This window comes from Schistocerca americana, chromosome 11 (assembly GCF_021461395.2).
Source record: "Schistocerca americana isolate TAMUIC-IGC-003095 chromosome 11, iqSchAmer2.1, whole genome shotgun sequence".
NCBI lineage: Eukaryota > Metazoa > Arthropoda > Insecta > Orthoptera > Acrididae > Schistocerca > Schistocerca americana.
The window spans coordinates 187,237,567-187,263,943 of record NC_060129.1 but is presented as its reverse complement, the minus strand read 5'-3'; the positions used below and the strand labels follow the sequence as shown (position 1 = coordinate 187,263,943).

The 26,377-nt window shown below is 37.7% G+C and overlaps 1 protein-coding gene across 4 annotated transcripts in view; it reads right to left on the bottom strand.

The window, feature by feature from the left end:
- Positions 1 to 480: 480 nt before the first annotated feature.
- Positions 481 to 26,377, bottom strand: part of LOC124553908 (zinc finger protein 708-like) — a 90,322-nt gene continuing 64,425 nt past the window's right edge. For all 4 annotated transcript variants that reach the window (XM_047127929.1, XM_047127931.1, XM_047127932.1 and 1 more), the window contains exons 5-6: positions 15,661 to 15,698; positions 481 to 2,912 (exon numbers count right to left, since the gene is read on the bottom strand). In XM_047127929.1, the coding sequence (XP_046983885.1) occupies positions 1,307 to 2,912; positions 15,661 to 15,698 (1,644 nt within the window). In that variant the 3' untranslated portion in view covers positions 481 to 1,306. The remainder of the gene's footprint in view (positions 2,913 to 15,660; positions 15,699 to 26,377) is intronic.

Genomic DNA, 26,377 nt, shown 5'->3' with positions numbered 1-26,377 from the left:
GGGCCAGAAACACACTACAATGGTCTGAGCAGCATGATAGCTCACACTTGTCTTGCCCACCTAGTTCAACATATTAGATCATCATGAAACGCATTTGGGATGCTATTGTACACTGTCTACACAGCAACAGACCAACAGCCTATAACTTATGGGTACTGTGTGAGCTATGTTTCGACATGTAGTCCAATGTACTAATGGAAAACTAACAAAGAACTAATGAGTCCACACCATGCAGGAGTGATGTATTGCATTCTGAAGGTGTATCAAAATGCTACTAGGCAGATGATTAAAATTTTTGGCTTATCGCTGCATACTCACCAACATCAGTTATTTCCTAATGGGAAACTAGTACACAAGTAGGTACGCAGGAGAGTTTCTGTAAAGTTTGGAAGGTAGGAGACAAGATACTGGTAGAAGTAAAGCTGTGAGTACTGGGCGTGAGTCGTGCTTCGGTAGCTCAGACGGTGGAGCACTTGCCTGCGAAAGGCAAAGGTCCTGAGTTCGAGTCTCGGCCGGGCACACAGTTTTAATCTGCCAGGAAGTTTCGTATCAGCACACACTCCGCTGCAGAGTGAAAATCTCATTCTAGTACAAAACAGTTAACATGTGTGCAGATTATTAACTTCACAAATAGCAACTATTAAGGAAGCATACCTCAGTAGAGTGTTTGCAAGATCGTGAGATTTTTGTATCTTTCTCCATTTTTCAGATAAATAGCCTGAGTGAAGAATATGTAATAAGCACATCTTAGATGACACCTGTCTGGTGCATACAGCTTCATGAATCTTGCTTGGCAGTATCTTTCAAAAAATTGGCAACAAATTGATCCATTCTCATGATGAATATGGGGTCCTGATTACTACTTGGAACTTCTACCCAAACGAGTGAAAGATATTTCTCAATGCACAAATTTCTGGTAGCCAGTTCATTAAGGCATTATCAGAACAAAAAAATCGCAACTGTGTGATTCATATGTAGTATTTAGTATAAATCTTCTTCAAACGTTAAGAAGGAGAAATAGATTTGTCATTTTTATGACCTCCCTCTAGCAGATGCGAACAATTTTCATAACATATGTGTGGTCTTGCAACATGTGTAACACGATAGACCTCCACAATGCTTTGAATGGTTTCTACTAAGTATGTACTATAGAATGCTTCTCAAAACGATCAACCTAAGTAATTTCCCACATATATAACTGTGTAGCCTTTTTTATTGTGTAGTAATTCCTGTGTTTTGAAATTACTGGAATGGTTGAATTATCTTCCACAAGCACTCCATTGATACGGTCGTTCGGCAGTGTGTACTACGTTTTTTTTCTTAACAGTTGCAGAGTAAAACATTTGCCACAATTATCACATTTGTGCGAATTCTTCCCTACGTGTATTAATGCGTGTCTCTTTAGATGATCCAGTAATAAAAAAGATTTGTCACAAACATTGCATTTGTGTAGTCTCGCTCCAGTGTGTATTAATTCATGCCTCTTGAGACAGCTCAAACGAGTAAACGATTTTCCACAAACAATACACATGTGCGGTCGTTTGCCAGTGTGTGGTATCGACTGTTTCTTGAGATTACCCAAATAAGTAAAACACTTTCCACTAGTATCACATTTGTGGGCACTCTTTCCTGTGTCTGTTAATCTTTGTGCCTCTACATGACCCAGTTCTGAAAAAGATTTGTCACAACCAACGCATGTGTGTATTCTTTGTCCAGTGTGTACTAAATAATGAGCCTTCAGACTACTCGGCTGATTAAACGATTTTCCACAAACACTACATTTATGGGGTCTCTCTCCACTGTGTATTGAGACATGGCGATTGAGATTGGACAATGCATTAAAAGATTTGCCACAAGTATCACATTTGTAGGGTCTCTTTCCTGTGTGTATTATTTCATGTGCCTTCAGATTACTAGAATTTACAAACGATTTTCCACAAACACTACATTTGTATGGTAGCTTTCCAGTATGTATTAATATATGGGTCTTGAGATTGTACAGTGTAGTGAAAGCTTTGCCGCAAACATCACATTTATGAGGTCTGTTTCCATTGTGTATTAATTCATGTTTCTTCCGATTGCTCAATTGAGTAAAACATTTTCCACAAACGCTACATTTATAAGGTCTCTTACCAGTGTGTATTATGTAGTGGGACTTGAGAGTACTCAAATGAGTAAAAGATTTGCCGCAAACGTCGCATTTGTGGGATCTCTCACCAGTGTGTATTAATTTGTGTCTCCTAAGAGCACTTGATAGAGTAAACAATTTAGCACAAACATCACAACTGTGACACCTCTTTGCACTTAGGACGCTGTGGACATTATCATTTGTAGATAAAATTCCATCATCATTGCATCTTTCGGGTTTTTCAGCAGCTTGTGTCACATTATGTGTATTACATTTCTTGAAAGTTTTCCTACTTTCCTTGGATGAAGACTGGTTCTCAGTCTGTTCCATGCTTCCTTCTCGTACACCCTCCATGGAGATATTGTTTTCATGGTCAGCACTGCAGTCGAGTATCTCACTGTCGGCAGCACACTCACTGATTCTCAAATGTTTTTTCAAGCAGTCATCAGTGGGCAATACCTCACCACATGACTTACACACATATGCAGGTGCCTGCACACCATCAATGTGGTTGAAGACATGCATTATGAGTCTGTATTTGGAAGGGAAGCTCTTTAGGCAGAAATTACAGTTAAACTTGTGAAAATCCTTTTCCCTAATGCTACGACTAAATCTCGTGCTGAATAAGCTATCTTCTTGTGAAATCGATATTTTGGTATAGCTATCGCACACAGTGAAATCTGTCGACTTCTCTGCATCCATCTCCAGCTCGTCGTTGACTACTCCTTGATGTAATATTTCTTGAAATGAGATGTCACAGCTCTCACCAGCACTTTGAATGAAACTGAGGAATGAAGAAAGAGGTGTGAAATGTTGATTTACAAGATACAAAAGAACAATATTTGAGCACACACAAACTCAGGGACACAGATAACTTATTCAGTAAATGTAAGTGGTTTAAAATTAACATGAGATTCTACCAGAATGATATCATTTTGCAACACTCTAACATTTTCATAAAGCAAACCATCACAGGAAATTCAATAATGACCAATCTCATTCAGTGCAGACTACGTTTCCAAATTTTCTAGTAGGTACCGTTATTTAAAAGTGTCACAATATTATAAAAATACTACATTTATTAAATATAATATCCTCCAGTTTTGTACATAGGTGTTTCCATTCAAAGAATAAAGGAAACGAAAAAGAAGAGTAAGCAATGATTTTAAAATAGAAATAAAACAATTTTCCCAAGTGGCTTGTTCTTTGCTTTGGAGAGCAATTTCAGCTATGGGTAGAAATTCTTAAAACCACATATGATAAATTCATTTCACAAAACAATCATGGTTTTTTATTTGATTCTAAATGAATTAAAAAACTACCACAAACATCATCATCTTTATTGGCTAATAGTAAGGGCGTCAACCAGGTGGAGAACATCTGTGCATACATAGGAAATAATGTCAGGTCAATACATGAAGGAACACATACATGAACTTCCAGACTGATGAACAAATGTGAATGTCACACAAATAGTTCTAACATAAGACGTGTGTTGTTAGCAGCACAGCTTGTGTGTAGCCCTCTGGTAGGAAGAATGCCAATGCACTTACAGCTACCCATTCAAGAATATTTTTACAACTCAACATTTGGTCACCGGGAATTCCAAAACATCCTTGGCTGTATCAAACACTTGTCAGTGGTGATGTCAGCACAAGTCACACACTGTACAGCCTACCATAGTCTTCTGAGAGCAAGTAATGGCAGTAGGTGCATGGTCTACCTGTCTGATACCTGGGTCCAATCATTCCACCTACAGCTACCCCATACCATCAGAATGGAAACGAAAATTCTTGAGCTTCCCAATGAGTGTGGATATGGCTGTGGGTGTGGGTGTGGAGGAGCATGCACACATTTGTGTGATACAATTCTTATTTTATCCTGATTGCTGCTCTGGCTGTTTTGCTTTTTGGTGGGTATTATATTTGGTTTCAGGTAACCAATGACTGAAAAATTACAGTTTGCTTTCCTCAACAAGTGAAATTTTGCTGCAGAATACGGCTACGCCAACAAAAATAAGGAAATTTTTCTCTCTTACATTTGCTGATAGTGGGTAGCCTTAAAACGACTGCACAAAATGATCATGATCTGAATTGTGCTGCAGATTGTTGATCGGTTTTCTCAGTTATATTGCACACCACACGGTTGTGGTAAGGTTAGGACATGAGTTTAAATTACGGGCTACAAAACCTGTCATCTACCTCAGTTTAGTCACAGATCACTTACAATCAGCTTTCAACAGAGCAAATCCCATTTCTGTCATGCTGTGCATTACATATTAACACATTTGTGAAGTGACTCCTTGCGTTTGTGTGTTGCCTATAACCGAGCAGTAGCTGGCAGTGGATGTAGCAACACTGCAGTGCCGAGTGACACATGTCAACTGTCAAGTAGTCTTAATCACATTACAGTAAAAGTTATTTTCTATGTGATTAATCGAAATCTTTACAGTTAATCACTCCAGTGCAGGTAACAGTTATACACTGTCACTAATGTCATACACCAGAAATTGTTCTTTAAGAGAAACTCATAGTAAAATGTGCTTCTGTCTAACATCTCTTAAGTTAAAGTATAATATTATATCACACTGGCCACAGTATTGTATTCTGCATTAAAAAGAACACACCTTTTGGGTATGTCCTATGTAGGTATGTTTCTTATACAGTTGCTTCCACACAGGCCATGTGGTAATGATAGATGCCTAGTGTGCCCGTAATCAAAGTGGCTGAAAACATTTCTTTCACAGCTAACGTATGGCATAGATGGCAGGCACTGACTTTCCCCAAACAGTCATACAAACACACATACCATGAAGACACAGCCACAAATGCACACTGTTTCGACATTATTGGATTAGGGAAAGGCAGTGTATTCCAGCCATCCACAAGCTCAAGGTGCAGAAATATCCTCCAAATGTAGGCTGGATGTTAGTACATTCTTTCTTGGATTCTACAGACCAGGTATGCCACATGCTGATCGAACTTTTCTTGTAATTTGGCATACAATTGGTGAGGGCAACATTATAGTAATTTTGTGCAATGTATCTTTTCTCCTGGGTTCAGTAGAACAGGCAAGACTGCTTTCTTTCATAAAGATAAATGGTTCCTAGCAGTTCACCTGCTACGTAGCACTACTTGAAAATAAAAGTAATATATAAGTTCTTTTGAGGCACCATATTTACACTGCCTGAGCTATCTCCCTGTCTCCCATCTGGTGTTTAACCTTGTCCCTGCCTGATAAAGCAGTTTTATCGGCTATTACAATAATGATAAATACTCCTGGTTGCTACTCGCATTTTTGTTGAGCCAACTGACAAAAGAAATGTTGTAGACAGCTGTTCTCAGCTAAATATTCACTGTACAAGTGTGCTCTGGAGATGAGCAACATTGGAATTATCACCAAGCTTTGCAAAAGGTGAATAATGTTGGCTGACATTTACTTCCACAAAAGGACAAGTGCACCAACAGTGTGGTGAATTTACCTTGCAATAATCTTCGTATGGCAACATGTAAGCAGTTTTGAAAATCACCAGATGGTAAAACAATCCTGTTTGCTATATGCGGTACCAAACTCAATAAACTCCTTTTGACATGCCCGTGTGTTGAGGTTACAATTATAATGAAGCAGGATTAGAGATTAGTTTAAAGAAATCAAATAACTGAGTTGCAGCAAATTCTACCACCTGTATTCAGGAGACATAGTTCGTCTCACGACCCACCAGGAGATGCTGGCATTACCCCTGCATATCACTGACATTAGTATCTCCTACAAACGAAATGGCTGTCAAAATTGCAGATCAATATTGGCAATGCTTCTTGCAAAGAGGTTCCTGGCAAATTAAAACAAAATCTAGTATTATTGAGAAACTGCTGTTCGTATTCATACAGCTAGTGTCTGATCTCAGTCCTCACTTATGCCTCACAGACAAATAACACAGGTTGTCCATCAAGCAGTCCTTACCCCCAGTGGGAACCAGTCAGATACTGTGCCCTGACAGCATGGGACTACTGAAAGATTTACAAAGTCACTGAAGTTAAATACAGTGATCTTCTTCAAATATAAACTTTCAGTTACTCTACATGTGCTATCAAACTATGAATGTTCCATTGCAGTATAGGAGTAATTAAACCAACGATAAGCTCGTGTATAATTACTAGAAGGGAGTAGGGAGATGACAATTTGTGGGTTTTTGCTGTGGACCTTTGTGGTTCCATCTTCAAACCATCAATGTTTAAATCTAGTTGGCTGAGTCCAACGTAACGTGTATCCACAGGACATGTGGCCTGTAATTGAAGAAGTGTCACGATGATCTCTCCATTGGCAAAAGATTCCGGAATAGTCCCCCATTCGGATCTCTGGGAGGGGACTGCCAAGGGGGAGGTTACCATGAGAAAAAGATTGAATAATCAACGAAAGGATAACATTCTACGGGTCGGGGCGTGGAATGTCAGAAGCTTGAAAGTGGTAGGGAAACTAGAAAATCTGAAAAGGGAAATGCAAAGGCTCAATCTAGATATAGTAGGGGTCAGTGAAGTGAAGTGGAAGGAAGACAAGGATTTCTGGTCAGATGAGTATCGGGTAATATCAACAGCAGCAGAAAATGGTATAACAGGTGTAGGATTCGTTATGAATAGGAAGGTAGGGCAGAGGGTGTGTTATTGTGAACAGTTCAGTGACCGGGTTGTTCTAATCAGAATCGATAGCAGACCAACACCGACAACGATAGGTAAGGTATACATGCCGACGTCGCAAGCTGAAGATGAACAGATAGAGAAAGTGTATGAGTATATTGAAAGGGTAATGCAGTATGTAAAGGGGTACGAAAATCTAATAGTCATGGGCGACTGGAATGCATTGGTAGGGGAAGGAGTAGAAGAAAAGGTTACAGGAGAATATGGGCTTGGGACAAGGAATGAAAGAGGAGAAAGACTAACTGAGTTCTGTAACAAGTTTCAGCTAGTAATAGCGAATACCCTGTTTCAAGAATAACAAGAGGAGGAGGTACATTTGGAAAAGGCCGGGAGATACGGGAAGATTTCAATTAGATTACATCATGGTCAGACACAGATTCCGAAATCAGATACTGGATTGTAAGGCGTACCCAGGAGCAGATATAGACACAGATCACAATTTAGTAGTGATGAAGAGTAGGCTGAAGTTCAAGACATTAGTCATGAAGAATCAATACGCAAAGAAGTTGGATACGGAAGTACTAAGGAATGCCGAGATACGTTTGAAGTTCTCTAACGCTATACATACAGCAATAAGGAATAGCGCAGTAGGCAGTACAGCTGAAGAGGAATGGACATCTCTAAAAAGGGCCATTACAGAAGTTGGGAAGGAAAACATAGGTACAAAGAAGGTAGCTGCTAAGAAACCATGGGTAACAGAAGAAATACTCCAGCTGATTGATGAAAGGAGGAAGTACAAACATGTTCCGGGAAAATCAGTAATACAGAAATACAAGTCGCTGAGGAATGAAATAAATAGGAAGTGCAGGGAAGCTAAGACGAAATGGCTGCAGGAAAAATGTGAAGACATCGAAAAAGATATGATTGTCGGAAAGACAGACTCAGCATACAGCCTTTGATGACATTAAAAGCAACGGTGGAAACATTAAGAGTGCAACGGGAATTCCACTGTTAAATGCAGAGGAGAGAGCAGGTAGGTGGGAAGAATACATTGAAAGCCTCTATGAGGGTGAAGATTTGTCTGATGTGATAGAAGAAGAAACAGGAGTCGATTTAGAAGAGATAGGGGATCCAGTATTAGAATCGGAATTTAAAAGAGCTTTGGAGGACTTACGGTCAAATAAGGCAGAAGGGATAGATAACATTCCATCAGAATTTCTAAAATCAGTGGGGGAAGTGGCAACAAAATGACTATTCACGTTGGTGTGTAGAATATATGAGTCAGGCGACATACCATCTGACTTTCGGAAAAGCATCATCCACACAATTCCGAAGACGGCAAGAGCTGACAAGTGCGAGAATTATCGCACAATCAGCTTAACAGCTCATGCATCGAAGCTGCTTACAAGAATAATATACAGAAGAATGGAAAAGAAAATTGAGAATGCGCTAGGTGACGATCAGTTTGGCTTTAGGAAAAGTAAAGGGACGAGAGAGGCAATTCTGACGTTACGGCTAATAATGGAAGCAAGGCTAAAGAATAATCAAGACACTTTCATAGGATTTGTCGACCTGGAAAAAGCGTTCGACAATATAAAATGGTGCAAGCTGTTCAAGATTCTGAAAAAGTAGGGGTAAGCTATAGGGGGAGACGGGTCATATACAATACGTACAACAACCAAGAGGGAATAATAAGAGCGGACGATCAAGAACGAAGTGCTCGTATTAAGAAGGGTGTAAGACAAGGCTGTAGCCTTTCGCCCCTACTCTTCAATCTGTACATTGAGGAAGCAATGATGGAAATAAAAGAAAGGTTCAGGAGTGGAATTAAAATACAAGGTGAAAGGATATCAATGATACGATTCGCTGATGACATTGCTATCCTGAGTGAAAGTGAAGAAGAATTAAATGATCTACTGAACGGAATGAACAGTCTAATGAGTACACAGTATGGTTTGAGAGTAAATCGGAGAAAGATGAAGGTAATGAGAAGTAGTAGAAATGAGAACAGCGAGAAACTTAACATCAGGATTGATGGTCACGAAGTCAGTGAAGGTAAGGAATTCTGCTACCTAGGCAGTGAAATAACCATTGACGGATGGAGCAAGGAGGACATCAAAAGCAGACTCGCTATGGCAAAAAAGGCATTTCTGGCCAAGAGAAGTCTACTAATATCAAATACCGGCCTTAATTTGAGGAAGAAATTTCTGAGGATGTACGTCTGGAGTACAGCATTGTATGGTAGTGAAACATGGACTTTGGGAAAACTGGTACAGAAGAGAATCGAAGCACTTGAGATGTGCTGCTATAGACGAATGTTGAAAATTAGGTGGACTGATAATGTAAGGAACGAGGAGGTTCTACGCAGAATCGGAGAGGAAATGAATATCTGGAAAACACTGATAAGGAGAAGGGACAGGATGATAGGACATCTGCTAAGACATGAGGGAATGACTTCCATGGCACTAGAGGGAGCTGTAGAGGGCAAAAACTGTAGAGGAAGACAGAGATTGGAATACATCAAGCAAATAATTGAGGACGTAGGTTGCAAGTGCTACTCTGAGATGAAGAGGTCAGCACAGGAAAGGAATTTGTGGCAGGCCACATAAAACCAGTCAGTAGAATGCTGACAACAACAAAAAATAAAAAAAATAAAGTGTCCACCTGTGATTCATGGTATGAGGTAGTTGTAGCTGATGCTCTGAAAGCTTCTAGTCTTGTCATTTTGACAGTTGTTAGTTCTTGTATGTCTTTTCCCCAGTGATTATAGTGATGGCTTTAGATTTCAAGTATTTTCTATCTTTGTCTGTTGGGATAGAGTAGAGCATTAATTAACACCCCCATCTGCAGCCACAGCCCCCAAATCACCACCAAATGTGTTCTTGAAGACTTTTCTAGTGAACTAAGATGCCTCATTGGAACAACCCTCCCATAACAAATATCCTCATTTAGTGATGGATAGTCATGACTCAAGCTGGTACAGTTGTTGCAACACTATGTTGCTGATTCATGTGCAGCTTTCCAGTATTTCTCATAGAGTTCTTGTCCTTTAAAATCCCACAACAAAGCTCATGATATTAGGGACTTGTGGCATCATCTCATGACTGATTAAATGAGCAGTTACACATGCTGTTAACCCTTATGGACTTGAATGTAATATTGTATGTCTGTTAACTGTGGATTACCATTTTAGTTATTAATAATTTTCCTCAAATATGTGCTACCTCATTTCTACCAGCCATTCTTAATTCTTGGGTAGCTTCCAAAAAATTACTTATGACAAACAGTAACTCACTAAGGTAGGTTGTGAGAAACTGTGATATCAATGGTACAATTTAAAAGGCTATTAAGAGCTCCATGGCACAATGTCATCTCTTTCTAATTTTGTGACTTTTTGGTAATAGGTAAGTTATTTCACGTGTTTCAGTTTTGTAGCACCCATTTCCCGCATGAACGCTATGTGATCAAACCTATCTGGAATTCTGGCCGAAAATGACTTACACGTTTGTGGCATCCTCCATCAGTAATGCTGGAATTCAGTATGGTGTTGGCCCACTCTTACTCTTGACGACGGCTTCCACTCTCACAGGCATACATTCTATCAGGTAATGGAATGTTTCTTGGGGAATGGCAGCCCATTCTTCACAGAGTATTGCACTGAGGAGAGGTATCAATGTAAGTTTCTACAGGAGCAGGTCAGGACTCTGTGCAGGCCAGTCCATTACAGGGATGTTACTGGCATGTAACCACTCCACCACAGGCCGTACATTATGAACATGTGCGAGATCGTGTTGAAAGAGCCATCCCTTAATTCCTCCTCAGGAATGGGAAGCAATAGGCCGCTTAAAACATTGATGTAAGTCTGTGCTGTGATAGTGACATGCCGAATAACAAAGGATGCAAGCCCCCTCCATAAAAAACACCACCACACCACAACCTCCAAATGTTGCTGTTGGTACTGCACACGCTGACAGATGTTCACCAGGCATTCGTCATTTCCACACTCTGTCATCGGATTGCCACATTGTGTACCATGATTCATCACACCACATAACGTTTTTCCACAGTTCAGTTGTCCAATGTTTATGCTCCTTACACCAAGCGAGGTGTTGTTTGGCATTTACCAGGATGATGTGTGGCTTGTGAGCAGCCACTCGACCATGAAATCGATGTTTTCTCACCTCCTGTCTAACTGTTATCACACTTGCAGTGGATCCTGATGCAGTTTGGAGTTCCTGTGTGATGGTCTGGAAAGATGTCTGCCTATTACACAATAAGATCGTCTTCATTTGTCAGCAGATGAGGTCAGCCTTTACGTTTTTGTACTGTGTGTGTCAATTCACGTTTCCACTCCACTATCACATCGGAAACAGTGGACCTAAGGATGTTTAGGAGTATGGAAATCTCGCATACCAATGTATGACATGCATGTCACCCAATCACCGACCACGTTCGAAGTATGAATTCCACAGAGCACCCCACTCTGCTCTCTCACGATGTCTAATGACTACTGAGATCACCGGTTTGGAGCACATGGCAGTAAGTGGCAGCACAGTGCACCTAATATGAAAAACGTATGTTTTTCGGGGTGCCCGGACACTTTTGATCACATAGTGTATATATCTTGCCAAAGTGATCTGCACGACTTAACGAAAGAGACATACAGTACATAAAACTGCAATGGAAGGATATCTAGTGAGAGTCCAGACACTAACATGTGGTTAATGAAGACGGACGACAGGTTTCTCTAGTAGTACAGGTACCAGCTGCCACCATACTGTATAATGACTTGCCGAGTATCTATGTAGAAGCAGATGCACAACAGTTTGTACCATTAGCCAACATGGCCTTGCTATGTTAGTACTGTGAACAGCTAAAAGCAAAGGAACTACACCTGTTATAATCCATAAGGACATGCAGCCCTACTGAATAGTTTAATGATAATGACAGATCTCTGGGAGGCGGCTACTCTGGTGGATATCATCAGGGAAAAGAACAATATGGCTACAAGTCAGAGTGTGGAATGTTAAGTCGCTTGACTGATTAGATGTGGAAGAGAACATGAAATGAGAAATGGATAAGTTTAAGTTTGATATGGTGGTAATTAGTGTGGTGCAGAGGGAGGAGGAACAAACATTTCTGGTCAGGTGAGTACAGAGTTATTAACACAAAATGGAACAGGAGTAGTGCATGAGTAGAAGTAATTATAAATAAGAATATAGCAACGGAAGTAAACTGTAATGAACAGTATATTGGACTCAGTACGATAGCCAAGATAGATAAAAAGGCAAAACTATCCACGATTGTACAAGCACATATAATTACTAGCTCTGCCAATTATGAAGTAATTAAAAGAATCTATCAACTTGTACCTAGATAAAATTTTGAAATGGTGCAACAATTGGCAACTAGCATTAAATATTCAGACTAAACAAACTGTAGTTCAAAGAAAGGAGAAACACAGTATCCTATCACTACTCTCATTAATTCTTGAGTGTAGCAATATGTGGAGATACCACATTTGATCAGTTGCTACGATACCAGAGAATACACTGCTAGGATACCAGAGAAATTCAGTCATGCTATAAACAACTGCAAGACTCAGCTCAGAATATTGCTTAAGTGTGTATGATACCTATCAAATAAGTTTAAAAAGAGATAACTAAGCTTTTACTTCACATTGCTTTGCAAATAATGGATGTTTATCTAAACATGGCAGTCACACTGATGTGCGAGCATTTACTAGGCGAACAATGTTAAATGTTTAAAATGGATATACACAGTAAATGTGGAATTGAATTCTTTCATAAACATAATTTGGAAATCTCATGAGTCCAGCATTCCTATACAACAGGTCAAGCACCAACTACAGTTCTAGCACCAAGAAAGCATGGCTACTATTTGGGATGAGAACATCTTGTGCCAGGAAAAAAGAGCTTTACTGAACACAAAGGAAGATCTGATAGTGCACTACAGGCAGTACAGCTGAATTATTTCACTATTCGTGATTAGTTGTCTTCTCAATTAGGCAGAGCTCTCTCTACCTTACACAATGTATTTACGTCCAAGAAGTTATTCGTCCCTTGCTCTTACTTCCGTTCAGTAGTATCGTTTTTTAGAGAGTAAGAAGACTAGGAAAATAATTAACACAAAGTTTAATTGTCCAACCACACTGTGTGCCTTATACACCTAATGATAACATTCATCAAGAAATTTCACTAATTACTGTGATGAAAAGACTTTCCTTCTATGACCTGACCACAACTGATCAATATTCATTTTACTGTCATGGTCAGATAAATCACTTACTATCGGTTTCGCTCCCAAATCAGCCAAGCTTGTGGTGTGCCCATTAAGTCCTTGTGGGGAATTGTACTGTGTTAGATTTCGCAAATTCAGACATTGGGAATTCCAGGTGTCCTTGATTTCTAGATTCTGACAGAAAATCAACATTAAAGTCACAAAAGATAACTACTTACAAGTCAAGTCTACTTGGCCTTACTAAGGCTGCCCACAGCTGCTGTATGAAAATTAAGATCATGATGGTGGTATGTAAACTGTCAATATAACAAGCTTAGGTTTCCCAATTCACATTCTTGACACAGTGTTCAAAGAGCTGTTCACCATGCCATTCATTAATCTGAAAGAACTAAGACTTGACTCCAGTATTTGCATTTATAACCACTCACCCTTTCCTCTTACTTGTTCTACATTAGCTTGTACCCACAATGCTGAATTTCTGTGACTTCCATGTCATATTCAATTACAATAGTTAGCACTATACAGCTGCTGACACTTCACCTGCACTTTCTTTCTCTTTTTTGTATAAAAGAACTGCACTCTTTTTATTAAGGAACAGAAACACAAACCAGCTGTTTTATAGAATGTGTTACCAACCATACTGCTTCTTATTGATAATAATGAACAATCTTGTATATTTCAAGCATGATGCTTAATGTGAACTCACTTAAGGTGAACACTTGGTTAACACCAGCAAAAGAAAAGTCCAGCAGTGATGTACATGATATTATACAAAGTTTTACTGGTTAAACAAATTTCAGTCAGCATGAATTACGAACTGTTTTTTTCCTAATGTTTCTCTGGCTGACTTTTGTGCATAACATTGCTCAACAATCATCAACAATGTAATCAATCATGAAACCAACAGTGTGAAAAACTAGATTCCTTCAATAACTGCAATTCTATGTTGAGATGTGCTTTTATGTTCTTTAAATGGCACCAGTATTAGTAACATTCAGTTCCAAGCAGTAAAAGTGTAGTCACATCAATAGGAAGCAGAAAGCCTAGACCAGGAAGTAAAACTAAAAATTCTGCAGGAAGCATACCATGGTGTATTGAGCAACAGCACAACAGGCAGGAAGATTAGACTCAGCAAATCTACATTAATCACACTACCTAAATGAAAAGTTCTTAACTCTGCGGCACTGGATTCCAGGAGCAAATCTAAGTGACTTCACAGTGTTATGTTTGAAGATGCAGAACTTTTACTTCTACAATGGTTCATCTATATGTACACTTCCGATGTCCCTATAGTGGAACTATAATTCAGTCAACAACAAATGAGATGGCAAAAACTTTAGACATTCAAAATAGACTTCAGTGTTTTTGCTTGTTGGCTCGATTGTGTAAGTTCCAAAACAGTGGCATAATTTCATGCTCAGTTATTGGCAGTGAAATGAATAAAGTTGATGAAGGTGGGGCAAGGACTGGTTGCACGAATTTGACCAAGTGAAAGAAAAAGTTTGCTATATCTTAAATCTGCAATGCGGACAAAATTAGGATTTCTTTACAACTTACACCAAGTCAAACCACAAAATAAAAGATGAAATGTGTCATGGTGGGGCCAGCAGTAAACAATGTTTAATGATGTACTTGTCTGTAGTTCATATGACATAGATAAACAACATTCTTGGGTGATCAGTAAATCTGAGAAACCAATTTGTTTTAAGAACGTGAAACTGATGTTTTTCGTTGCGTTTACTGTCATTATTGGAACGCTTCAATTGACAGCTAATCTTAAATGGCTATTTTGTTTTAATAAGAACTAAGGTAAAGGTTAACTTTTTACCTCCAAATACATCCAGTTGCCTTCAGCCTTTGAATCAAGGCATTACTGCTGCTATGAAGATATTGTATCACAAGCCACTTGTGCAATCTGCATAGTTGAAAACAAGATTGAAATGCCAATTTGGATTGCATTGGATGGAATACAAATTGGGAATCAGTTACACCACAACACATGCAGAACTGATTTGGAAATGCCTGGAGATATGTTGCAAGTTAGATGGAGACAGTCACTTCACCTAAGACTGGAATATTTTGCAAGACATTTCAAATCCTGCAGTTAGTCCTGAAACTGATGTATAAAAGTTTCTGTCTGAGGTGCAAAATGCATCATAAGAATGCGAGGACAAGACCATTCTGCCTACCCACCATTAAGTGTTAAATGCCTTTGACACATTTGCTGAAACATCTGAATTGATCATTATTTTTACTGAAGTTTTTAGAGATGGCCTGAAGCAACCAGGCATTTTTGTTTTTCCTGTGACGGCACAATATTCTGGATGTTTTCCATAAGGAAATTATCTGAGTGTATAATTTTTCAAATTACACTACAGTATCTAATGTAAGTGTTTTGGTTTTCATCTTTGCTGTTTGTGTCGTTATTGCAAGCCAATGTTATAAATGTACATATATAGTGTATATAATGTATACTATAAATAGTTAATACATACAAAAATTGAACTCCAAAACTAGAACTTTTTATAAACAACTTCTAGTATTTTGATCCCCAGGGGTTATTGTTTATTTTGCTTTCATATGGACTAACTAAAAATTTATACTGCTCCAAAAATTGTGCAGTGAATAATAAAAACATACCTTGTGCTATCAGATGTGTTTCTTATTGAGGCTGCCACCTGAAATGTTACAAAGAATTACTGGTGATTTAAAATTGATGAAACAGTAAATAAATAAAACTGTATTATCACCCACTAACATCTGATTGTTCCAAACAATACTTGGAATTAGTATTAACAAAGAGACACTACATAACTGTAGCAGTAATTGAAGAAAAGGTAAAAAGTAAAAAATAAAGTAAAAGCTAAAGGAAGAATCAACACTTCATTTCAGAACTTTATCTTTAGCTGTGTAAATAACTATAATAAAATTTATACATTTGAATACTAATTTCCTACTTGATACTTGAAAAATAAAAGTGTCCTGAAATATCATTCACCTATCATGCACATGGGGTTGGGCAAAATACCAGAGAAAAATGCAAAAAATGGTCCATTTTTATTGATGAAACAGGTAAAGATAAAACTAAATCCAAATTATATCTGAAATGCTATTAAATGTATTTTTTCATAACTGCAGTATTGAATATTATTCCATTCTCTTGAAATAGCTCACTGCATGGAACATCAAAATCTTTAAATGTCACATCAGTTTCATTCACAAAGGAAATTTAGGAGTACAGCTTGACATAAAAGCAATAGGAATTATTACATGAAGTGGTGGTGTTTTATAGGAATATAGATGACAAAGTTTCTTGTATTATTATGAATAGGAAATGAACAACATGGTCAACATGAGGACAGTGTCCTCTTCAAACGGATGAATATGCATTCATACATTTCAGAGGGATTAATACAGCTGCTGATAAATTCAGGTGGCAGATTATAAAGAGCCAGTATATAATGAATATACATGAAGAAGCACTCTGAATGTGGACAACTATAATAGCAGTCAAACAAGTCTGTTACTGGAGCCTAGGAGAAGACCTTCAACAGCAAGGAGAACCCAGAAATTCAGTCATCAAACCCAGAGAAGATCACATTTTGTGAAACATGTCAGATTAAACAAACTAGTGTGCATTAAAAGTACAGACTGAGTAATCTCTGACAGCAACTTCAATTAAGCTAAGTAAAACAGCTAATTTTTGTTCAAAAACAACAACTGCACTGGTAATGAATAATAACAAAGATAAGTGTAATATATTTTACAACAGGAAACAAACAATTTCTTGGTAGTGGTCATGATTTGTTATTCAAATTATGCAATTTAATGAAGCAAAACTTTAGTGGCACTAATGTGGAATACGATCAGTACAGTAAAGAACTTTGCAACAAATGAAATGTTGATATAAATAGAAATAATAAAAGGTTTGGAGATAATTGCAAAGGAAACTATCCAGAAAAAAAATCATTTTTCAACAGGATAGAGCATCACCACACTGGCACCTGCATGAAAGAGCACTTCTGAACAATCAGCCATAAGGGGCATACACATCTCACATTCATTTGCTGACCTTGAAGTTTGTCTGATCTCGCGGTATGTAATTTTTTTTGTCAGGGTTTGTCAAAGCATGAATGAATTTCCTGTGCCATCCTACAACTTGGGGATAGCTAAGGAAGCAACTTTGATCACAGTAACTCCAAATGTACTTCAGTAAGTATGGGACAAGTCTATTGCCTCAATATTTGTTGCATTTCTGGTGGAGGGAATACTGAACTTTCATCAAAGGTAAATGAAAACATTGAACCTAAACCACATTTTTAAAAGTACCCCATTATACTTGCTTGCATATAGAATATGTACACTCGATAAATTGAATGGTTCTTTTGGAAATAAAAGCTTTATAGTGATACATCTAAGCAACATTTATCCTACATTTATATCTTTATTAGTGTCTAGGATATAGCCTTGTGAATTAAGATGAATCTTTTCTGAACACCCACACGATCTGGTTACACAGCCATCACTTCCCTTTCAGTAAAATATGGAAATATTGCTCTGTCTTGATGTGCTGAATTTATTTCATAATTTTTAGTATTTTCTTCATAAATTTAATTTCTCTTTCAGTGTTGAAATCACACTACAGCCTATACCCTGGCCGGGGAAGGTTGTTCATTCATTCTTCGTTTTATGATCCACACATTGTGTTCCACAAATCAAATTATCTCGATGGGTGCAGAATGTGATACATCACATGTTATAAAGAAGAAGCTGCTCCTGCAGATTACTTTGCGAAAGCCTACTGACAATGAGGTACCTTTGGTTCAAATGGCTGTGATCACTACGCGACTTATTATCAGTCCCCTAGAACTTAGAACTATTTAAATCTAACTAACCTAAGGACATCACGCACAGCCATGCCAGAAGCATGTGACCATAGCAGTCACTCGGTTCCGGCCTGAAGCGCCTAGAACCGCTCGGCCACTGCAGCCAGCTGAGATTCCTTTGACTATTGGTAATTTCCTCACACTGACACTTACGCGAGATGTTTCCAGATTGCATTACTACTACTACTAATAACAATAATACTACTACTACTACTACTACTACTACTACTACTATTATTATTATTATTATTATTATTATTATTATTTCTTTACTTTCTCAGACGTTAAATCTGGTTAAAAATGGGACGTGACGCGGACCTCGATCAAGCGTCACTTCCTTTTAACTGTACGGTATATGTTATATTGCATTTAGGAACTTTCGGGTAATTGACCATGTATCAATAATTACGGATTTGTGTAGTTGTATATATATGTTTGGATGTAGCTGTATTGTGTTGATGTGCTTGTTGATATTGTGTGGTGTGACTCCCGTAGTTGATAGTATAATTGGTATAATGTCAACTTTATCCTGATGCCACATGTCCTTGACTTCCTCAGCCAGTTGGATGAATTTTTCAATTTTTTCTCCTGTTTTCTTTTGTGTATTTGTTGTATTGGGTATGGATATTTCGATTAGTTGTGTTAATTTCTTCTTTTTATTGGTGAGTATGATGTCAGGTTTGTTATGTGGTGTTGTTTTATCTGTTATAATGGTTCTGTTCCAGTATAATTTGTATTCATCGTTCTCTAGTACATTTTGTGGTGCATACTTGTATGTGGGAACATGTCGATAAATCCCCTTCCTCCTTCCTTTCTGCTTAATGTGAATCTTTCTGTTGCTGAATGTATGTGATGTATTCTATATTTGTGGCATTGTGATCGTGTAAGTGTATTGAGTACTTCTAGGTCTGTGTTACTCCATTTCACTACTCCAAATGAGCAGGTCAATATTGGTATAGCATAAGTATTTATAGCTTTTGTCTTGTTTCTTGCTGTTAATTCTGTTTTCAGTATTTTTGTTAGTCTTTGTCTATATTTTTCTTTCAGTTCTTCTTTAATATTTGTATTATCTATTCCTATATTTTGTCCGTATCCTTGATATTTATAGGCATCTGTTTTTTCCATGGCTTCTATGCAGTCGCTGTGGTTATCCAATATGTAATCATCTTGTTTAGTGTGTTTTCCCTTGACTATGCTATTTTTCTTACATTTGTCTGTTCCAAAAGCCATACTTATATCATTGCTGAATACTTCTGTTATCTTTAGTAATTGGTTGAGCTAATTGGTTGAGCTGTTGATTTGTTGCTGCCAGTAGTTTTAGACCATCCATGTATAGAAAGTGTGTGATTTTGTGTGGGTATGTTCCCGTAATATTGTATCCATAATTTGTATTATTTAGCATGTTTGATAGTGGGTTCAGAGCAAGGCAGAACCAGAAAGGACTTAATGAGTCTCCTTGGTATAGTCCATGCTTAATCTGTATTGGCTGTGATGTGATATTATTTGAATATTAAGTGTGGTTTTCCAATTTTTCATTACTATGTTTAGGAACTGTATCAATTTAGGATCTACTTTGTATATTTCCAATATTTGTAGTAACCATGAGTGGGGTACACTATCAAAAGCTTTTTGGTAATCAATGTATGCGTAGTGTAGCGACCTTTGTTTAGTTTTAGCTTGATATGTCACCTCTGCATCTATTATCAGTTGCTCTTTACATCCTCGTGCTCCTTTGCAACAGCCTTTTTGTTCTTCATTTATAGTTTTGTTCTGTGTTGTATGTGTCATTAATTTCTGTTTAATGACTGAAGTTAATATTCTGTATATTGTTGGTAGGCATGTTATGGGGTGATATTTAGCTGGGTTCGCTGTGTCTGCTTGATCTTTAGGTTTCAGATAAGTTATTCCTTGTGTAAGTGTATCAGGGAATGTGGATGGGTCTGCAATGTAACTGTTAAATAATTTAGTTAGATGTGAATGTGTTGAGGTGAACTTCTTTAGCTAGAAATTTGCTATTTTATCGTTTAGAGGGGCTTTCCAATTGTGAGTAGAATTAATTGCTTGGGTGACTTCATGTTCCAAAATTTTCATTTCAGGCATTTGTGGTATCATCTTGTATGTGTCTGTTTCAGCTTGTATCCACCGTGCATGCCTGTTATGTTGTACTGGGTTTGAGCATATGTTGCTCCAGAAGTGTTCCATGTCTGGTATGTTTGGTGGATTGTTTATTTTAATGTGTGTGTTATCTATTGTCTGGTAAAATTTCTTTTGGTTTGTGTTGAATGTTTGGTTTTGTTTCCTTCTATTTTCACTTTTTTTGTATCTTCTAAGTCATTTGGCGAATGCTTGTAATTTCTGCTTCTTTTCATCTAATTGCTCTGTCGCTTCATGTTGTGAGATTATACCTAACCTTTTTCGTTTTTTTTTCCGAGATTTCATTTCTTATAAATTGTGTTAGCTGTCCGATGTCTTTTCTCAGTTTTTCTATTTTGATCTGTAGCCTGTGTTGCCATGCTGGTTTTGTGGGTTTCTTCTGTGTGTTGGTTGGTTCTGATCTCTGCCTAGTGTGTATATTTAGTGTAGTGAGTGCTCCTATATATACCAGTAGTTGTAACTCTTTCATAGTTGTCTTTTCATTTATTTTGTTGTGTATGATTGTGTTGATAGTTTTTATTGTTGTTTCGACTTGTGGGTTATTTGGTGGTCTATGCAAGAATGGTCTAATGCCTGTATTTGTGTCTTTGTATTCTATATATGTCAGCTGAAATTTTTTTTCTATATCTAACATCTGTGTCACTTCGTGTTCTATTTGTGCTTGTTCTGGTGGCTTCCTTAAGATTTCGTTTTCCTCTGATTGTTTAATTGATGCGAGTTGTTCTTTGTTTGTTTGCTCTGGGATGTTTGAGTCCATTACTGTATTTTCTTCTTCTTCTGATTGCACATTATTTTGTTCCAGTATTTGTTGTACTTGTTGTTTGATGTTTTCTAATTCTGACTGGGGTATCCTGTTATTTTTTATTATTACACGGATCTGATCAGCTAGTCGTTGTTCTGTTAAAAATTTTCATTCTGGGTATCTGGTAATAAATGTTGTGTATACTTGTGATCTGTATCCAGTTGTGTTGGTTCCTAGGTTTGTTGCTTGGCAATAACAGAACATGAGGTGTCGATTAACTTCATCTGACCATCTCACCCTCTGTCTTTGTTTTCCTTCTAGGGTGGTTGCAGGAAGCATATCCTGCAAAACACCTCTATTTGGATTTAAATCATTTTCCAGTTGGCTAGCAGTGTCGTTACCATTGTGGGCGGGCATAGGGTTCAAGCATCGTCCCCGACCGTGACGGCGCTTGTCCGAGGCTTCTTTAGTTCTGTCCTGAACCAACTAATCACACTAAAAGGGGGGTTAGCCCTATTAGTGGTTTGTTCTTTTCGTCGCCTTTTACGACTGGCAGAACATACCGGAGGCCTATTCTTTATTATTATTATTATTATTATTTCACATGTTACCTTTTAAAAGATACTGTCTAAATTTGACATTTTCTTCTTATTCCTACATTGTTCCCAATTTCTTTATGTCCACTATGGTCTCTCCTATGGTCTTCCGAACATTTGTTTCCTATTCTGTTTTCCATGTGATGTTGTTTTAGTGTATGTTTCACGGTCTTTCTAGACTTTTTTCGATTGATTATGTTATCTTGTGAGAGTCTCACTTCTTTATTATCTTCTTCTGGATCCATGATCCATTTTGAACTGCTTCTTCTAGTGTTTGCTGCCTCAAAGATCTACCTTCTGAGCCTGTTGTTCATCCTGTGATACATTCACAGAATTTTTCCTTCCTCATCTAAAGGTGTCTTATTGTTTCCATCTATATATAGATCTCTCTAAAGGGCCTCTTTATCCTAATTCATTCACAGGAAACTGGCCCTGATTTTTTTCTGAGAATTTTTCTTTCCTGCTCCTCAACCCGTCATTTTTGTTTGACCGTGAATCACAATACCTTCTGCAGCAAATAGTTATTCCAGTAGCAGTTTTTTATTGACAAAGATTTTTCATCACAATAGACTCCACTTGAGCTGACATGCTTTTGAGCCAGAAACTCTGGAAGTTGGTCTGATAGTAAGTGAGGATCTCACTTTTTGAAAGACTGAAGATATTGAACAGTGTGATTTCAAGATTTCAACTACAAAACTTGTGGACAGATGATGGCAGGATATTGGCGAGAACCTAAAATAGGAACGCTCAGTCTGCAATGCAGCTGAACTGGAATGTCTAGACTTCAGAAGCTAAAAAATGTGTCAACTCTTGTTGCCTCTAATTTCGTGTATTTACTTTCATATCTTTATTTTGTAAAGAAACAATTTATTTCACTACTATGTTACCTAAAACAGTCTCCACTCTTGCTATTATCTATTTGTCTAGTATTACTTTTAGTACAAATTTTCTGCTCAATAACAATAACAATAACAATACAATTCATTGATTCACTATTACTTGACTATCCTTACAAAGATCTGAGTCAGTCGACGATTTACCGTCTTACTTCTACTTTTATTAACAATTTATCATCATATTACTATGGTTACTCATCATTAGAACCAGTAACAGTACACACTGCTTTTATTCCATTTATCTTGCTTTCGGTATTGTTGTGCACAGATTATTCTAGCTCTGTTCAGGATCTTTCTTCTCCTGTCTCCAGTCGTCCACTCACTGACCAGTGCAAAGCCTGCTGGCCTTGTCATAAAACCTCTCTCCTCGTGGAGATAACTCCCCTTTCACTTCAAGGAACCCTGTTCCCCTACCAGTGCGCTTTGGTATGCTTTGTTCTCCCTGCCTCACCAGCTTAAAGTTGCTACTATCCAGCATCTTCACGAGCCTTGTAACCAAATGCACTAAATTCCGTACTGCACATTCAAATATCCAATCTCTGCCACCTCACTGTGACAAATTGTGTCACATTTCAGGACATGGACATACATCTGATACTTCTGCCAGTGACGTGGCTCAAACCAAGTATGTTCACAAGTTCAGTAAATTGAGAAGACTACATCTGTCATAGACGCAACAGATGTAACCAACAACTGGGTGGAGTAGGTGCACACACACACACATGCTCTGATTCATCACAATGTGCTACACACTTCCAACAATGGAGAAGGTAAGCAAGAGGATTATGTGCATAGAGATTACATCCATTAACAACACCAAGTGACTTGTGTGTGTCGACTACAAACTTCCTGAAGTAACCAGTTTTGGCTGCTTTGGAACTGGTCTTTGACCTCTTGAACTGACCTGTGAGCATATAATTATGCTACACCCAGATCTTCCTCTTTTCCCAGAATTCTTGGCTGGTGAAGGGTTCTTAAATTTCCTTTCCACAGAATTCACGATATCAGAAAACTATATTGTAAATCTATAAATCCTTTTTATACCTTGCCTGCTCTTATTGTTTTCATTACTACTGTTAGCATTGTCACCACCACCACCACCACCAGTGGGAAGAGCTGCAGTACTACCAGTACTGCCAGTGTGAACTTGATTGGTTCGTAGTAGGTATTACATTGTCACTTCAGACACACAAATAATTGTAATACTATTTACCATATTAAAACTGTTGTTTTTGGGTAACTGTGATGTAAAGAAGGTACTGTATGTTTGAAACCCTGGTCAGATGCAAAAGAGAACCTGATGGCCCTTATCAGACCAGGATAAATAAATTACAAAAATCTTGGTGCTTGGATAATCTCTCCTGGATATTTAATGTGTGTATCTTGTGACACTTCCTCATATCAAGTTATAAAGGAGAGATTATCTGTAGCCTTCCTGTCCATTATTGAGTTCTCATAGATGATTTGTAGACCAGTTTTCTGTGACGTTTCATGAAGTTTCTCAATGAGAAGTCTGGCTTCTCTGCTGTTTCTCAGAATAATAATTGTCTACAAAAGCTATACACCTCATGTTGATTCTCTGCTCTTGTTCAATCAAGCTGAATTCCATTATCTTCTTCCCCTGTATCTTCATAATTTTTTGCAGAAATATTTTAAATTGGAGGGGAGCACGGATCTCTGGCTGCACACTGTTGTGCATTTGAAATGCTTCTGAAATTTCTCCCATGAATTTAATGTTTGGGATTGTACCCATTAACGTCTGTTGCATAACTGCCACTGTTTTCCTGTCAATTTTGAATTCCTCTTAAGTACTGAATCAAGTCTTTTCTATCAAATCATAAGCCTTTCTGACACTTGACAGAATTTACCACAGTATTTACAAATCACCATCTTCGCAAAATTGTCTTTGGTTCCCATATCTGTTCTATACAAGATTGCCCTTTACAAAATCGTGCCTTATACTCTCATATTAATGAGTCTACTTGTTCATCCCGTTGACTTCACAGGGCTTTTTAAAAAATTTTGGACATAACAGGACACAGTGAAACTATCTGTAATTATTCAGACTGGTTTTATATTGTTCTCTATGAAGAGGATGACTTTTGCACATTTCCACTCCTCAGTAATTTTTTTTCAGTTTCACAAATGTTTAACATAGTTCTGTGCATTGTTTGTGTCAGACTATTGTCTCCCAATATCCATGCTTCTGCTATGAATTTCTGTCTTCTGCAGATGACTTGTTATTTTGAGAAGTACTGATTATTTCCTTCCGTTCCTCAACACATGATTTTTAATCAGAATTTTTTGCCTCCAAAATCTAATTGTCTTTCAGAGGCACACAGTTGAGAACTGAGTGAAAATAATTGGCTAAAATTACTGTTATTTTCATGTTGGTCTCAAGTGACTCGTCAGGTACACAGTATCACACTGTAGGTGGCCAATACCTTTTAAGATCTCTCAAAACATTTTGTAAAAGTTTCTGGTGTTTTTCTTAATCAAGGTTTCTTCAGTGCCTTTGAGCCAGTTTACACTCTTTCTTATAGCCTTCAACATTATTTTCTATACTTTTAAGAATACCCGACATTTTCTAAGGTTCGTTGTTATTTAAAGTTTTAAATGCTTGTTCCCTTGCATCTACTCAACCCTGACCATAGGCAATGTTCCACTACCTGCGTTCTCTCTCTCTCTTTGAGGTTAGCATAATATCATAATGGTTTTCAGTATGTCTGCAAGTTTTTTTACAATTCGTAGTATATGAATGAATAATTTCTTGAAAAAATTTTTACTCATTGAATTACGGGTGTTAATGTATTAATGATTTGTTTCATTCCTGATAGGCTGAAATCTAATCTTTATATGCACGAGACTATGAAATGACTAAAAAATTCCTTTCTTGTTCTTACACTGAGTATTTTTGTATCCTTGTTAGCTATAGCATGGTGTATCTGAAACTCATCTAAAGTGGAGTTCAGCAGTGTGTGTAATGAAACTGAAAACATTTAACGGGATTTTGTTATTGTAACATTCTGGAAGAGCGAGAGTTTAGATGTGCACCAATACATAGTGAGTTTTGACATGACAATGGGAGGAGACCAATCAGGGTGTAAGGTTGCTGTTGTGCAGTAAACGGTCATCGACGGTGAACTTGTAAACGTAGACAAACACTTTTTTCTGGAGCACTGTGGATTGTAAAGATAGTGGACAAAATGGAATTAAAATTTATGCATTTCAGCTTAATTTTCCACACAATAGCATGAAGGATGCAACATGGAAACGATGCAGAGGCATGTTTACTAATGGAAAATTTTATGAAGTGCAATGCCAACTACTAAGTTAATGTTCCAAGGTGTCAATCTTCCTCATATTGTGAACTGATGTAATGTGGTAAGATATCTGAGCAGTGATGGAAAAGGAACACAGTAAGTGAATTTATTTCAATATTGAGCACATTCTCTAAACTGAATACGATATATAAAAACTACTATGTCTGTGCACCACAAAAAATCATTATTACTTCATGCACATACAACAGAATTCGGCCTAACAAACAAATGCTTAATTTGGGAAGAGGAAATTTGATGCAGGAACCAGTTCCTCCACATGCACTCTTTTTTTATATACCATATGCGCTGTACCTAGCATGATGAATTTTGTTCCTTGACTGGTATGCTTGCATAAACAACAGACATCTATGTGCCTGAGGGTCCTTTACAGACACGACAAGGACAAGAGAAATTATGACTTGTGTGGAGGCAACAGGCAGTTGCTTTTCCTTCACTCTATTTGCAAGTGGAAAAGGGAAGGAAATGACTAAATGTGGTGGAACCATACCCACTGCCGTGCACCATATTGTGTCTTGTGTAATATGTCTTTAGATTTAGGTTTTTCAGTCCTCGATCTTATATTCCACAACATTAGTTAGGTTTTATTCCTGTGAGAAGTTTATGAATCTAGCCATCCGCTTTCTCTTACGCAAGACAGACAAAATTGTACCACCACATTTTAGTTTACTGGGTTAAATTTTATGCTTCACACAAGCAGACCCTAACAAAGCTGTAGGGTGTGCCAGGAAAATAATTTGTT